General features: G+C 33.5%; 1 protein-coding gene across 3 annotated transcripts in view; it reads right to left on the reverse strand.

Annotated features, from left to right (window-relative positions):
- Window positions 1-268: 268 nt before the first annotated feature.
- LOC111030872 (monocarboxylate transporter 10) overlaps window positions 269-18,591 on the reverse strand; it is a 342,552-nt gene continuing 324,229 nt past the window's right edge. For 2 of the 3 annotated variants that reach the window (XM_022310573.1, XM_022310574.1), the window contains exons 4-7: window positions 9,902-10,049; window positions 7,001-7,277; window positions 3,492-3,873; window positions 269-2,349 (exon numbers count right to left, since the gene is read on the reverse strand). In XM_022310573.1, the coding sequence (XP_022166265.1) occupies window positions 1,694-2,349; window positions 3,492-3,873; window positions 7,001-7,277; window positions 9,902-10,049 (1,463 nt within the window). In that variant the 3' untranslated portion in view covers window positions 269-1,693. The remainder of the gene's footprint in view (window positions 2,350-3,491; window positions 3,874-7,000; window positions 7,278-9,901; window positions 10,050-18,591) is intronic. The other variant, XM_022310575.1, reaches the window with a different exon arrangement.

Here is an 18,591-nt window from a genome sequence, read left to right on the forward strand (position 1 = left end):
AGTTAATTAAATCACCTATAGATATTACGATGAAAGTGTAATACTTATTAGATATTATCAATAATTCCATTTATAATTATTGTTGTCGTATTATATGGATATCATATTGCTAGAATAATAATATTTTTATACAAATATTAATTTTAAACGTACATATAATAATTAATAAAAGTACAAATGATGTGATTATTATATGTATTGCTTATTATATATTTGTATATCGATAAACAATGTTTTTTTTTATGAATGCATGCGACGACATAGAAAATAAATTATACCTATATTTTTTTTTTTTCGTTAATAATTATTATAAATTGTGTTTTTTTGATTTTGATTTTCGTTCACATAAAATTTATATTTGTTGAAGAATGACCCACCTCCAATAAATTGTCTGAACTATTAGCATGAAATATCTAAAGAAATAATGAGTTGTTAAGGACCATAATAATATAGAGTTTGACAAAATACTCACCAAATGTACAAATTAATTTCGGTTGTAAAATATTGAAATGTAAGTACTCAATTTCAAAAATATTTCACTTTTCTGTTTTAATGTCAGTACCTACGTCCTACGACTATTGAATGTTTCATCGAATAACAAGGGTATCGAGCTCGTCAGTTGTATTTGCCAACAATTTCTTGATAAGCAGTTTAAATCAACAGTATATTATTATTTTAATGTCATACAGAAATACAGAATGGTCAAGAACTAAGCTGTGGCAAAAAAAAAAAAATCATTATAATGATGAACTAGAACCATAAAATGCATGATGAAAAATATTATAATAATACTATGCGATCTATTAAATCACATTTACATATTGTTATAGTTTTGTGTAAAAGATTACAAAATGTGTACATGTGACGTTGGTGGTGGTTTTTTTTACAATGTATACAATACGTTTACGTATCACGTTTTAGTAGTTTCATTATCATTATTAAGTATTTAAAAAAGAAAAGCGTATTGTACAACACAATATTATTATTATTGTAGTTATGAAAAATTGAATCGAATTCAACTATAACCGTAAGCAAAAATAATTTTTACAAATAACAGTAGGTAGGTAATAAATTAGTTAGATCACAGATTCAGCCAATGACACATAATAGTACTATAATAATATTATGTAATTAAATTATTTTATACAATTTAAGGATATTATTATAAGAAATAATATCGTTTTATGTAATAGGATAAAATCGAAACCAAGCAAATTCGTTGAAACAATAATATTATTTAAGTATAATAATATGACGTCAACGCAGGTCTATAATATTATCATAGTAGATACCTAATAGATATCTGATATCGATTAAATATAAAAATTTTAATTTAAGGGGCAAACATATTATTTAACTACTCGCTACTGTATTCGTATATAAATAAAAAAATAATTTTATACAATAAAAAAAGTCCAATAACGTCAACTGTTTTCCGTTAATGTATGGCATATCTGCTTAAAGTATATTATACTATTTTTGATTACAAAAACGATCGCCGCAAACATTCGTGTAATGCCGACGATCCAAACGTATAATATGACGTGTCACTTTAAAATTTAATAAAATAAAAGAATATAATAGTAAACAAATAAATAAAAAATAAAATGAACACATCTTCAACAATAATAATAAAAAAAAAAATAATAATAATACAATACACGAATATAAAATATTATTACGAGCGGTCGTTTTACACGGAAGCCTCGTCGATGACCGTGATCATCCTGCTGTTGTGTCCGGCGACCAGCCGCCACTTGCCACCCCTGGCCGTCTCCTCTTCCGCCTGTTTGGCCAGTGACCACCTGCGGCCCTTCCGGTCCATGATGACCGGCATCTCGGCGATCAGGTTGTTCTCGAACTCGCTGAGCATCAGGTAGTTCTCCACCTTGTTGCACGACGTGATGCAGTCGCCGATGTAGTCGAGATCGTCGAGCAGGTTGTCGGGCAGGTCCATGTCGGCGATGCCCTCCTCGGAGATGCACGTCAGCTCGGGCTTGTCGTTGGGTCCACCGCCTCCGCCCCCGCCACTGCCACCACTGCCGCCACTGCCACCCCCGCCCATCATCAACCCCAAACCGGCGGCGCCGCCGATGAGCCCGACGCCCTGCATGTTTAGGGGAGGTTCCATCACCACCACCTCCTCGGGCTCGACGGTGAACGACAGTCTCCGACGCTGCGGACACGAGTCCGACACGCACAGCTTCTTCGTACCCGACTCGTTGTGCTTGTGCCGGGCCACGTTCCGCCGATGCAGGTCGATGAAGAACATGGTCAGGCTGCCGAGCAACACGCACGCCGAGCTAAAGTAATAACCCGACTTGGAGCCGTAGCCAATGTTGATGTAACCTGGATGCGACAAAAAAAAAACGGTTAGACAATAATATAATAATATGTGATATCCAAGCGAACTATTTTTTGTTTTGACCTAGAAAAACTACCCAGTTCTTGCCCAGTTCTCGCTTTTGGGTGAAACCACATTAAAAACGTATTTCCGATGATAACGTAGGTAGGTAGGTACCATATACTCGGACGTTATAATGACCATGCGGTAAAATATTATATAGTTTGCCCGCGCCAAATGTTTTCAGACGAAATTACCATATTATCGCGAAATTATACGTTTTTGTGTTGTGCGTTGCCGAAACGATGGGTTCAACCCGAACTCAGCTGTTGTGCGTTATTGCGATATTACGGCGGCCAACATTACACGTGGGCCCATATATATATATATATATATCATATTATTTACATTATATTATATATATGTATATGTACATGTGAATATGGTAGTATATATAGACGCCGCGCGGAATATATTATTATAATAAATGCGAGCAAGTGTGGTAACACGCGGTAACGTTGCGAACGGCGTTCGAGGACTAGATTTACGCGAGTATTATACCAATAACCCAACGATATGATGTTATATTATATTACACGTTTCCATGTACATGCGTATGGGACGTATTTACTACGTCATTAGGTCGCGAATAGGTACGTTTTCTTTTTTTTTTTTTTTCGAAAAACTCGACTTCATAGTCGTTAAATTTTATGACGCGTGGTCGAATATTATAACGAACGGCATCGGTTGCTCTCGTGTTATAATGATAATAATATCAACAACAAAAACACTGTGCGACGAGCGAGCTTTATTATTTCTATGACCTCTGACTGTACGATATATGCACCTCTTTGCTGCGTCGTATACAAAGAGTTCGGAACCGGAACCGGAACTACGAGTAACGCGAAACCGACCGTAGATTTCGAGACGTCTGCGTAATGTTTTTAATCTGAACCCTGTGATGCACAGATATCACTATAGTTATGTCGTGTTAATTGTCCGGTGAAGAACCCTACATCTGCTACTATCATTACTTTCGATTTTTTGCATTTCGTTCGGTTCCGTTAGATATTATACATAATATAATTACATAGCGACCGGAGGTATAGTAAAATTAATTTTGTAAAGGGTTCCTTGTATGACTTACCGGATATGGGCACCCCTAGGGCGATGGGTATGGCCTGAGAGCACTGGACGAAGCCCCAGGTGCGCGCAAAGTTCCGGGCCCGGACCCGCTCGTACGTGTACATCTTGAGCGAGTAGTGGTACCCGCCGCAGAACATGCCGTACACCCAGGCGAACATGACGTACCCCTGCCGGTCGCCGCGGACCGTGGTCAGCGCCAGTATGGACACGCCACACATGAAAACGGAAGCTTGGCACAGGTACTGCCTGGCGATCCGGCACTCCACCGAGTTCCGGACGACGATCAGCCCGAACGCCACGCAGCCCACCGTCCAAGCGAGTCCCATGTGCACCTGCAACGTCAGCGCCGAGTCACCGAGTCCGTCCTCTTCGGCCTGGTGAGCCTGAAAAATCGATTAAAATTAATACGATATTTCGAGTGGTTAATAATTATATATTAATAATTTAATTAATATGTATTTTTTCGGTCTGAGCTAGTGTATCGTTTTTCGTTCTCTAGCAGTGTTATCGTGCGCATGCGAATGCACAACCCTCGTTCCCTATATTTTATTCTGTCCATCGTATTTTATCGTATTTTTGTTGATGTTGCCAAATGAAAAAAAAAACATTTGTAGCATTCGCGTAAAGTACCTACGCCAAATGGCACCTCTATATATGTCTGAGCCCGTGTTCCGCAACAGTCCTAACCTAGCCTAGCCGAAAACGTTTCGTTTCTAGGGGATCGTCGAGTGCAGTGAATTCGAAACTATTTTAAATCAAAACCATACTATTATAACCGACCTACACACACACACACACACATACACACGCACACACACATTATTTATGTACGCAATGAAGTTTTTATGTGGGTACGCTGAATATTTATAGAAGGCTGATCGGAGAAACTATATCGGAGTCCTTGGGCTTTGGTCGAGGGGCGGTGCAGCCTGAGCTCCGGACAAGCTATATTGCTACCATCACCACAATAATGCTTAATATTATGAACTATATATTGTGTATAATTACGAGTATATAATACAAGTAACGTGGAAATGTATTAAACGACGGGACACATACGACGATACGTATAATAATATATTTTCTGGAGTCCATTAAAAACGAAACGATCGCGAAATACTTTACGAGATTTATATCATGATGTTTATCCTTTATATACACGTATACATTATATTATTATATGCACACGACTCTATACACTAGGTCGAGTGCTTTACTACTACGCTTCGGTCGTTAATATTGCTCCGCTACTACAACTAGGACATAATATTATAATATATATACTACTACTGTACACACACACACGTCATTGTATAGTACTCTATGCGGTCTCGGGGTTAATGTTTTTCGCCACAGGAATTCATTGGTCCCGTTTAATAATAATATAGTAATATATTATTTTCTCAAAATAATAAAATTAATGTTAAGTTAATCGTATTCATCGTCGTCGTCGTCGTCGTCGTCGTCGTCGTATCCGCAATCAAAGGTACGCCTCCGAGATACAATTAAAACGTCCTTTCCCACCCCCATCACAGTTGCGTTGTGGGATACAGGATGGGAGAGGGGCCGATTATAATTGTAACGATATCTGCCGTAGCTACATGTCCGCGTTTATATAACATATATAATGTGTGTGTATATTGTGAACTCGTTGCACTCCGGGTATTTCGCAATCAAAAATTATTTTATGCGTTCGAAATCCAGTCGTAAACCGAACAAATAACTTTAGCGTTGTAAAAGCCCATAAAACAACTGGACGACTAATCCTTTTTTTTATATTGGGTTGACGAACGAGTGCGCATAAATCGTGTCCAGTCGTACGGCGGCGGCGGAAAACTTTACTTTTATCTTGTTTTTATCACTTAATTACGCCTAAATCTAAAACTTCTATTGTTTTTAAGTGCTCGTCTCGCTGGTATAATTTGTTCTCGTTTAGGTTCTTTTCGAAGTACTCGCAGACAGTATTTCGAACTATTTTAGTAATTTATTTGATTCCGTCGGCCAAATATTGTCTATTCGCAGTTTTTAGGCCTGTAACTTAATTTAAATTTTAGTTTGTTGGACACTTCGCCAACGTTCAAGCCGCTCGTCCGTTGAACAGCGATAATCAATAATGAAAAACTGTTTGTTTCGGTGTATTAAACAATATAAATACATAGTTTTTGCATAAGTGTGACTGAACGATGTGATCGATACAATATTCGAATGAATTTATAGTCGTCCTAAACATACAAAAAAAAAGAAATTGAACACTGTGAAAGTACCTATACTCCTATACTCGAACAGTTACAACTGCTCATGCTGTGGACCTACATATTTTTCAGTGAGACGAAACAAAATATGACAACAATTAGGATGTCTTGAATTCAATTTGAACGTTTTGAACACACACGCATCATGTATGAAAAATATATAATACTTGAATAAACAAGCGGAGAGACAAAATGTATAAGAAAAACCCTGTCTACCGTACCGCGTTGCCATAATACGGAATGCATGCATGAAATTGATAACCGCCATCACAGTCGAGTTGTCGTTATTTAATGTTTTGTCAGTAGCGCCGTAGTGGGATGTGTGGGTTTACGTATGTGTGAGAGTGCGTGTGTGTATAGTCGCTCCAAAAATAAAACTCCAAAGTGTAACCAATATGAAATATGATGACAATCGAAAAGCGTAACGTTGAAAAATTAAATTTTATTCCGATCGCATTCGGTGTGTTTGGCAAAAGTTTATCAACTCCGGAAATATATTGATCTCTTCCTTTCTCCTGCAGCGATTCCACCGCTATCGTCGTCTTACCGCTTCCAAATCGCCGGCCGCGATAACGCACACTGTAAGTGGTGGTAGCAATTTTATAATCATCTTTCAGAACTGAGGGGATTGCATAATGTGCATAGTAAAATGTGGTACACATAGCAGCTGAGTATAACATACATGTACGTTCAAATATTTACCTACACACACAAATAATTCAAACACAAAGCTTTATTCTGAACATCTCAGCGTTCATTAAGGGTTTCGATATTTAGTTTCATAGATCTTATACTACTAGACAAGTTATGAGTGTATAGAAAGCTTAACGACATCGATCGCGCTTTTTGTTTAATCTATTACTAATGCGTAGGAAATGGAGTAGTAGGGTAAGATATAGATCATTTTATTTAAGACAACCCATGCCAGGTTGATATACCGCTCGTAATACTGTTGTTATACACAGTTCTTGTCTACTAGTATATGGGGTTAACGTTTTGTTTATACTTTATACTTTAGCAACAGATTATTGTTTTATTATGCAAATGTATATGTATTGTGAACGTAATCGAGACTCATATTATAATATACCTAATATGATCAAGCCCCAAACCGTGATTATTACATGCGATTATATACAATTTACTAAACGCATCATGATACATATCGAATTGGCACTGCACGTGTGTGGTAATATAACTATTATAACCGATATTGGTATATCATATTATAATCGTAATCCAAACGTACGACACTGACCAGGTAGAATATCGGAGTGTTTATGCCGAACGCACTGATGCCGGTGGACACGAGCAGGATTCGGACGGTCTTGCTGCGGAGAGTGGTGAAGTCGATGAATGGTGGCCGGTCGTCGTGCCGGTTCTTGTCCTTGATCTTCCGCTTCTGGTTCTTCAGGTGCAGGATGGCCCGTCTCTGCGGGTGGTATAGAGACGCCGACCTGTAGCACGTGCCCAACAGGAAAGTGGTGAACACCGTGGCGGTGACCAGCTGGAGTCCAAGTCGCCAGCCGATGGCGCTGCAACACAATCGTCATATTATTATGTAAGTAGGCGCACCGTGAAGTTGTTTTAATAATATTATTGATGAACGAGAATATTCGCGCGAGATACGAAGATAAATTATCGCGACGACCGGGAAAGGTCGTTGAAAAATAATGGATTTTAAGAGACAGACACGAACTAGACGATCACCGTGATCCCATCACGGAACGGATTTTAATTTTTCAATTTAAATTCCCTACGGTCGTTTTGTTCCGCTTATTTCACGAAATTTAAAAATATCCATCATATAAAATATGCAACGGCGAGCAATTTTTTTCGGTGAGCAATCTATAAATTTAAAATATTGATTGTTTCTGTACTTACTCTTAAATACACTTGTAAATATACACAGACTATTACACTGATATTAAAATAATATTTAAAAGCGTTATTAGAAAAAAATCATCAATTATTGTATAGAAGTCTAAACATCCACAGCTTATACCATAGCATATAATATTATAAACAGCAGTAATGACAAATTTCTTATTTTCCAAATAAACGGATTTTAATTTATTGGTAGGTATTTTGTAGATATACCTTCTTGATCTTTATTTTTCGTTTATTAAAGTTACACTTTCAAGCACTGCTTTTATGCATAAAAGACTACTGGAATATTGTACTGTTTATAAACTCCATTTTTTCATCAAAAGTTTGGTAACAACCTTTTTTATTTAACTATACATATACAACTGTAATTCTTTATTCTATCTATATGAATATATGATGAAGTAAGTACCTAAGTTTTGTTGTTAGAATTTAGTTAAGAAGAAATTTGGAGGACCGTAATTTATTAAGGGTATAGACCAAGTATAGAACAGCTTTTGGTTTATTAATATTCAATTTGTAATATTAAACTCAGTGCACAATTTTGTATAAATTATAGTGGTGTTTGGCAGAGAGGTGTTTTCAAACTGTACATTTTTTTTAAGAAACTAAAAATTAGTAAAATAATTGAGAAAAAATCGGAAATTGACCACAGTTATAATATAACACCTGGATATCGTATAAAGTTTTTGAACATCATTAATGATAGTTTTTTCTGGTAAACCAAAATTATACCAGTTTAATTTTCGAAATGTGATAATATTGTCGTACAAGAATTAAAAAAAAAAACATACACCAATTTCCTATTCCGAGTTGAGTGAAGCCATAAAAAGGGAAAAATGTCAAATATTCAGTATACGAGTATAATCCTAAATAAGTACTTTTTACATTGATGGCAGTGGTATTGATTTTACAATGATGTGTGCTTTCGTGATTTTTTTTTTCCGGATAACGCGGGAATAAGAAAATATCGAGAGAAGATCGTGGAAAACCACAAAATAACAGAAAAAGAACTTAAGCAAGTGCGGTTTTACATAAATCTTGACCATTTTTGGCTTGGCTCCTCTCAGAATCGTTTTTTGTGATTTATCACGGCTTTTGAGTGTAAATAAAACACCAAACTCCAGTATCAGCACTTTTTAAATAATATTGTTTGCCCGTCGTTATCTCTGTATAGGAATATTATTAATGTATTATTTTCAATGAAGATATCATAGTGAAAGGTTTTGAGTTCGAAAGAACAATTTACAATTCTATATGACAGACCGAAGGAGAACTCATCCTAAGATACGCGTCCAATACCTATAATATTATAAGTATTATAAGCTATATAGTTTTTAAAAAAATGTCATTCATGAAAGAACGGTGCACCGTTCGGTATTGGCAAGATATAAAATGTTTACTTGATATCAAAAATAAACTATTATTTAAAAATGTATTATATAGTATTATACTACATACTACTGGAATGCCGTAATGTATTTTTTAAATCTTATAACTAAGTTTTATAAAAGTAAAAAAGCATTTCTATCGTTAATTTTTATAATAAAAACTTTTTTTGACAAAAATAAAATTTGAACTCTTAAAAAGTGTATGGAGATTTGTGTTATTTTTCTGTGCTTGGTATAAATTAGTTTACCTCATAAATGCTCAGCTTAAATGCTCAGCTAAATCTACTGAGATATTTTTATGAATTATGAATCATTATACGCATCGATTATGTGAAATAGTATATCATAATACTATTGTGTAACAAAACATTCCAACATGCATAACATATGAACATTTTAATATTGTGTACAGTTTTAAATAAAAAAATATGTTGAATGTTTTGTAGTGGTTTGAAACTATTCACTTCTAGGACGTCTATACTAAGAAAATATGTTTCTAAATTATCTTCAAAATTAATTTTTAGGCCATCAATAAATCATGATTAGATTTTGTGCTATGATTATATTAAATATATATTTAACTATAATAATATTAGGGAAAAAAACTAATAACCAAACTTGGTTTTCATTGAATTTTCACATAAAAAAGCGCTAAACATTGGTCTCTACGCGTGGCAATCGATCCTTCCCGGCGCCCGCCACCTATAAACTCGTGGGCCTGCCTGTCTCCGTTATCGCATATACGATGTATCGTTATTGGGATGCGGCGGGCACTAATATTATACATATTATATCATACAAACATCGAAAAATAACCAAAAAAAAAAAAAGGTATAAATATTGTATGATAATATATCATCATGAACATTATCACCACATACCTTATGGCTCCTTTGATGAAGCTCGACATGACGGCTATTCCCATCCCACTGCCGGACACGATGAATATCTCGACGAACTCACGTTTCCGCTTAAAATACTGCGCCACCATCAGTGTGGAACAATCCCTTGTCATGCCCACTCCAATCCCTGAAACGAACACGAAGCGAACAAATCGTTATAGATTTTTTTTATGACCATTTAATGGATCAAGCGAGCAAGACATAAAAGTTCAATACGACTGTAAATATCAGGAGTACAAATATCGTATTTTTTCTACTATGTTTAAAATCAAACATAATATTATACGTTTAATGATACATAAAAAACGATAGTAATAGTTTACAATTGTTCAGTAATTTAAAAACTGTTTTTATGTAAATCGTGATTTTTTTCTAAGCCATTTATCAAAATAATCTACTGTTTATTAATATTCATTAATTTGTCTCCGTCTTTCGCAATATCATTTTTTTTTGGCACCTGACATTTTATGATGTCAAGTTTTTTTGCATATTATATATTATCATGTATAATAGATCAAATAGCATTGTTCACAAAAAAAAAAAAGAATGATTTTAGTTTTTTCACCATCGAGTAAAATGTATTTATTACTCTGTCTATACGGTTATAATATAGCACCACGAATGCAAAGAAAAAACTGAGAGGAGTAGATAGAGAGAAAGAGAGAAGAGAGATAAAAAGGGATAGATAAAGAGAGAGAGAGAGAGAGAGAGAGAGAGAGAGAAAGAGAGAGAAAGAGAGAAGAGATATGAGAAAGACAGGGAGAGGAGGAGATTAAATGGATTGACAGCGTAAAAGGAGAAGGACGCGTACGTCATATTGCATAATACGGAGGACTCACTCGACTGTACTTTAACGTGCCGCCGAAACGTGTGGCCGATGAGCTCCGTCGGTTTTCGAACGTCTGAAATTATTATTTACTACGTGCGTAAGTCACCCTGGGGCGCATTAAGGTTTCCCGTATGCACCTACGCCGGCTTAATAACGACGTCTCCTAAAAGGATTTTCGGCCTCTCATCGCCGCGGCACGTGCTCGTTATTACACCTTATTAGACACAGTCGCTGCAGACGATTCATGCGCACAGGTTCCCACGCGACGATAGAACGAACACATGTTTGAATAATATATGTTAATGACGATATTGCGTAAAAGCGAGAGAACAACAAAATCGATTGCAAACGGGTGCTCTACCCGAATAATATAATATATTACCGTTCGTCACAGGTGCCCAGGCACTCTGGCGCCGCAAAGTGAACATTTTTCTTCAAAACTGGCAGACACTATATTATGGTTTAGACCATACCTATTCGTAACCACAGATTTGAAATTCCTAACCTAAGTCTACTCTCAGATACGCAAACGTTATGCCAGCACCAGATCGTACAAAACAATTTACATAGAAATTTCAAATTTCTTCTAGGAGTCATAGTAACCGATTCTTAACCATTTTCAACCACATCATAATTGAAATTTGTAACCTGAATCTGTTGTTACAAATCAGTAACTAAGCCATGGCGGTTTTAATCTTAAACAAAAATTGTCACCTTGTCGTACAACTGTCTTACAAAATTATTAGTAGGTAAAACGAGGTACAGGAAAAGTCTTGTGAGATCGTCGTCGCCAAAAAAATATATTTTTATTTATTTTTATTTTATTTACAACCCACGAGACAATTTGGGTGCAAAACGAAAAAATACATATTTTATGGACGGTTGATACATCAAAAACATTGTAGGCCGCTATAATAAAACACTAATAAAAATCACATTATTCAACACACATTAGCACGCTGGTGACGTAAGCATATAATTTTTCCACTACTATATTAAAAGGAACACATAAAAGTATAAAAGATAATATAATATTATTATTTGAAAAAAAATATAAATAAACGTTTTGTGTAATTGGACACTTAAAAAAATAATCATAAAATGGATACACCGGCCCCACTCTCTTATAATGTAGTGTATGCTCGTACACAGTGAAACCATTAAATTTATTTAAATTTACGAACGTTTTAAAACACGGGGATCCATAAAAAACGGTGGCGAAAAACCCTAAGCAACATCCCTTCGCGCGGTTACGCAAACCGAACGCAACAGTAAACGAAAAATTACGACGACCGTATAATGTAAAAATATATAAACAGGCCTCGGCATGAGATTATTATGAAACGACGCTGTCGTAAAAAAGTTCGAGGGTCCACTGCAAACATATGACATTGTTGAATTGTTTTGGAAACTGTGCAAAAGTGGTGTTGGCGAAAGATTAACCGCCGGTGGTTCCGTGCTTGTGTAGGTGAAACTTTTACTTCCACGTGTAAGGGCCATTGTTCTTTAAAGTTCAATGGCACCGTAAAAAATACGTTAACCAAAAAGCGCGCGCCAAAACAGTACGATGAAAGTTCTCATCAATTTGACAACAGTGTTAAACGGATAGTCGAACGGCAGCGCTATGAAACGCAAATCTGATGAATCGATCGAGATAGACATAAAAAATACCTATTACCGGGTTATTAAAAATGTACTTATTGCATATTAAAAGCAATTGTAAAAAAGTTCAATTATATGAAATAACATGATATCAATGTAATAGTATGATATGAAATACGGTGATCCATTTGAGTGTCTATCATTATCGAGATTTTTATGATTTCATGTAATTATTATTTACGATGAGGCAGAATATTTTTTTGGTGTATTTAGACATCAGTGGTTCTCGACATTTATTTCACGACGGCACCCTAACTTAAGTCTAAATAAATGGTAACAAACTTAAATCAAACCATTTTTATCGGTGGCACACTACACGCTGTTGCAGTGTGTCGCGATCCATCGGTGTTTACGCACTTTAGAATTATTGCACAAATATCTAATTTTTTTCAAACATTTTGTTTTGCTTTAAGAATAAAGTAAAAGACTTTTCGACACGAAAATTGTAGGCATTTAAATAAAGATAAACTCACATAATACTTATAATATTATTTACATCGCTTTACTTGGTGTGCTGTTCAAATTTTAATAAAACTGTGGATTTGGTCCATTTGGATTTGTGATCTGGATTTGATTGACTGCTACACACAACTATTTTGCTATTAGTCTGAATATAAATATAAATATTTATTAAAAACCTAGCTCTTTTACCTCTATTATGACTGTACCTACGTGTAATTCGTGTTATTAACTTGAAGATTTGTCAAATGTACCATTGCATTAAACTTTTATGTAATTTAGTCCTTAAAATGACATAGTACGCTTGCCTATAGGCGAATTGGTACATTAAACAATAATTATTTAGACATATTAATTTGGTATAGCTACACGTCCTTGGTTTAAATTCAAAAAATAATATCTACTGTACACCACCATAATACATCTGCAAACCGTTTTCGTATTTATGCCTAGAAACTTGGGTTATTATTCATGGCGTTCGAGAGATAGAGTAATGCAAAGAGTTACCGGATCGATCTGCTCATAAGTATTTACCCACTATAACGGTCGATAGTATTTGTAAATAAGTTGTTTTTGATACTATTTAAATATTTTTATTGAACAAAATCATTTTCGAAATTAGATTCTACTAAGAATCAAAACCGATGTTCGGTTATCATTTTTTTTTCAAGAGACAATATTTCAGTTCCATAGAATAAAATTAGCATAGAACATTTCAATTACCTTTCTCCGTCTTTCTAGGTTTGTATTCGAATTAAACGCACGATTTACTGTTCCATACCATTGCTTAAGTAATTCAATATAAAATTACAATTTTTTTTTTTGTTTCGTTTTATTAAAAAGTACATCAGCGGCCACGGAAGCCATTGGAGACAATATCGAATAAAAACGCATGTACTGATTGATAGCTTAAAATAAAAATAAGTAGATCAAATTATATTTGAATAGGTTGATTGTATCGGTATAGGGTCTGGACTGAAAATGAATTGAAGGTGGGTAGAAGGGAGGCTTTTCTCCTCGTTCTCGTGTTGGAAATGACGGCATTCAGTTATAGTGTATAATATTATTATGTTATTACAAAGTTAACTACTAAACGCACTAAACGTACAATAAATAGTAACAGGCATCTGTACAGGCAATATAATTAGAGTGGTCTAAGTGCTTATAGTTAGATCGTATATTATAATATTACCGATCAACACATTGAGAACTGTGTAATTACCTCTATGGAAATATACTATATATTATGATATCGATATGCGTTTGAAGCAAAATTTCCGGTGACTTAACTTTGATTATAATTATTGGGTAGGTGTAATATGGTATATTGCTTTTGTTTGATAACGGAATAATTGACTTGTATACATTATGTTGTAAAGGGAACGCAGAACTTTTGTTTTGTTGGCTGGATGTAGAATGCGATCAAAAATTTTACCATAGAACCGTACCATGTTTTGTCAACAGTAGTCGCGACCATGGTTGGCAAAAGTTCAAACTTTAAACTTTTTTCATCGTCGAAGAAGTTTTTGATAAGTCAATTAAAACGGGATTTTTGTGCACCGTATTATTATCTTTTTCGCCAGAGTTCGAAAACAATTTACCACCCTTCGGTACTTTTCGTGATAATTGAAATAGCTAAGCGTAATAACTCAGGTTTAATTTCACTAGGTATATATCATTAAATAGTTATATGTATCCAACTCGCTTCGTTATTTTTTTAAAAAAAAGGGTACTCGTCTTTTATAATAAGTTCAAAATATTAAAATCTGTTGTGTAAAAATACATTAGTAAAGAACTGCCTTTTAATATTTATCTGTTAATAGACTTTCTTCATTGGCAATAATACTAGCTACTTCTGTCTTTTATAGTATGGGCTTTATTTGGTGTAATTTAAAAATAAATACCTACTGAAGGAACTCAACAAAAAAGGACAACGTTGTAAAATTCGTATTATATATTACGTCGTAATAAAATGGATTTTTCTTAGAACTCGAATTTAATGTTTTAGACGCAAATATTATATTATGCGTGTTCGTGAAATGAAAAATGCTAATTTAAAATTTGTTAGGAGAGAACCACAACTTTTTTCACATGCTCTGCTATAGACGTTTTTGTGTGGAAAAAATAATAATAATAAAAAGTTATCACAACGGTTTATTTATTCCTTTTGACACACATACCATTATTATTATTATTATTATTATTGGTTTTACCATAACATCACTGGATTGAGTATTATAAAATATGGCACCACGTGCCCCGCAATGCAAGTATATAATAGTTCAAAAAGTGGACGGTCTCGATTTAAAAACATAAATTATTTATGTCATTCTATTTCGAGACATCGTGTCCGATGAAAATATTTGACTATTATATAATATTAATTTGTCTGTCATCTGCGTTATAATAATAATATATTATGCGCGCGTTCGTGCAGGATTAACGGCGTACGCTATAATAATATTTTTATATATTATGGTAATTAATAATTTTATAGTCTCTCGAAAAATATTTTTATTTTTTCAAATTAAATACAGCGTACAAAGACATATTATTCGTATATATATAATAACAACAGCGTTTAATCATACTGGAACTAAGTGGTTTTTTTTTCACTATAATACAACATTTGAACGAAATTCAACACCCATGTGACCTAAATTCAAACTTTTTCATTCAAACTCGGCCCGTCCCTTTAAATTACATTCAGAAGACACTTTTGTCACGAGTTATTCGTTTCGGGTTGTTCGTTTTCACTATTGAATTCTATTTACATTCGTTAAACAATATATTATATATATTATTGTCCACGACATTGCTGGAAGTCTGGAACCACTGTAGTTACAATTACTCGAAGCTATATCATCTGTTTTCTTTTAAATAGTTCGTTGTACTTATACGATATAACAATGATCGCGAATTAAATTAAATTATTTGAGTATCCATATATATTTGTGTGTATATATGTATTTCCAATGTATTATTATAGTTGTCTTAAGGTTTTGCTCACTGCGTGATGCGTAAAAGAGACTTGTCTTGATAAATAATTAACAGCATCGCGATGCTTTGGCTTATGATATTATTGAACTAATGATATTTAACTTTATAAATACTTTGTTTACTTTTTCATTGTGAATCTCTCAGATTGTTTTTTTGGATGTGCATCGGTTCAACATATTTCGATCGATAGTTATTTGAAATAAACGAAATCCTAAAATAGACGAATTTCCAAACAATCATACATGACTTTTAAACGTAACTTTAATGTGTCCATACAATATTACTTCTATTACATTGTTCAGTATTCGCGTTATGGCTTTAAGTATTTATCAAGTTATGGTAGGTCATAATTTATTTCCAAAACTCCAAACGTAGATTTATATTTAGGTATAAAGCGTTTAAAGTTTAAATAAAAAAATGTAAATTTTAATGGAATTACTTTATTGTACACCTGAACTCGAAAGTCTCTTAAAAAAGATCTTAATCGCAAAGTAATTCTGTTTAAGATTTATTATTTGAATTATTTTTTTTTTTTTAACATTACAAGCATTATTGTACATTCATTGTTATAACCCACTTGAATAATAACTTCTCATACACTGCTGCTATTACTTTAAAGCATTAATATTTAAATATTATTTACCTTTTATTTTAATTTCTCATAGGTACTATCAGTACTTGGATTTGGCGTGAATTATAAATAGAAAATTTACAAAATTCAAACCACGGTCACGAGCTTACTCGTGTGAAGACCTGTGAAATTAAACCACGTAAAACCCATTTATTTTTTATAAATTGAAACGCTGTATTATATTTTGTTTAAAGTTTACCGGATTTAATTTTGTACACTTAATAATGATACTTTATGCATATGTTACTATACTAATGTATAGTAATTAAAACAAAGCGGCTGATATTGTCAATATAATATCGTTATTTAATTTCATCGATATTATTTCTTCCACAAATAATTATTTTGGTTTAATCTGAATATTTTAACTTTTAAGTGACATTTTTCTCCTACATAGTATAAATTGAATCTCTAGCAGATTATTTTATGAATATGCATTGTACACATAACATTTAATAAAAAGTGTTTTAAGTAAAGTGTTGGATTGTATGTACGTTTTTATGTAGTAGAGACATATTAGTATTTCACACGTACCTACTCTGATTTCAAAGAGTAAATAAATAAGTTTGAATTTAATTTATTTAAAATTACAATAATACCTCTTTTTAATTTTAAAAATAAATAAACCAAGACATCTATATTGTTATGATGGATCTTAAATAGAACCTTTAAATATTATTAAAGCAGACGGAGGTTTAAGTAGGAACATGATTCGCGGGGAATTTAAAACAAGTAAATTTCAACATTTATCGATTATTTTGCTATATCTAATAAAAAAAATTTCCATACACAGTTTTCATTATTAAAATATTTTACTTATCTCAAATCATTGATATAAATGAAAAAGCAATTACAGTCAATCCAGTCAATGCTTTATAAGAAAGAGACGTTTTTCTAAGGTTTTCTGAAAAGTGAAAAGTAGTGATTTTGACTCGTTCCTTATTACCCCCATGCCCTTCAGTTTTTTCCAATATATATTTATTTAATTACCATATTATGTTTTTATATATTTTTTGCAAATATCACTTCACATACCTATTATAGACGTACTTAAAATTGCTCTTCGTAACCTTTCATATGTGCCGCACGTAATTCGATCATTTTTTTAAAAAATAATACAAAATAATACAATCCTGCCGGCCAAGGCACGAGACGAGTTGTTTAAAGTGTTAGTGTCAGATATAAACGCTTTGTTTAACTTAGAACTCGTTAAGTCACCGAGCTGCAAAAAAAGATCAATATTCGTTTAATAGTTTTGTTGCAACACAAGACTTTGTTTTGCAAACCAATCACTCGAACGAAATGATATTATATAATTATGTACTTATTTATATTACGTCTAGTCTACAATGTAGTTAAATTAATACAAAAACACAACACCGACAACAACGATGTAGTAACTTTAAAAAAAATAATCTCTATTCACACAATGCTTATAGTACGATTTCCAGGTGAAAATATGCGTTAATGTGCTGCCGTTTGATCCTAAGTGTCACCAAGTTTTTTAAGTATACCGGTAAAATTTTTGACTTGACAATTATTATATAAAAAGCACTTGAAATAACTCGAATAAGAATTACTTTTAAATTAGTTATATTTCTGATGGTTTAAGTAAAAAACCGGAATTTAATTCATTTGAGTCACCACAAAAACACTGTGTACTCAAAAAACTCAATTGTTTTTATGCCCGTAGTTCCCCGGTACTTTTGAATCAGTTTTTTTTTCTTAGCCAAAAAGTTTAAAAATTTCTGATACGGGCAATTTAATCATAACAGAAAAAATTGCCTTGTCGCTGAGTTTTGAGATGAAAAATAACCGGAGTCATTGGAGTCATTAAAAACGTACGAAGTTAAGTTTGACAGAAAGTTTGTCACTACTCGTATAAAATAATAACGCTGCATCCTAAGTACCTATAATAAATATGGGATGATCCATTTAACTGCGGCTGCTCCAATGTCTTACTTAAATTTTGTGACTTTTAAAAATATGTTTTTTATAGTTACAATGATATAACAATAGAAGTTTAAAAAAAAAAAATAATATTTTTACTTAAATCACGTCCTTAAACTTTACAAAACCAGAACACTA

Source organism: Myzus persicae, unplaced genomic scaffold (assembly GCF_001856785.1).
Source record: "Myzus persicae strain clone G006 unplaced genomic scaffold, MPER_G0061.0, whole genome shotgun sequence".
Lineage (NCBI taxonomy): Eukaryota > Metazoa > Arthropoda > Insecta > Hemiptera > Aphididae > Myzus > Myzus persicae.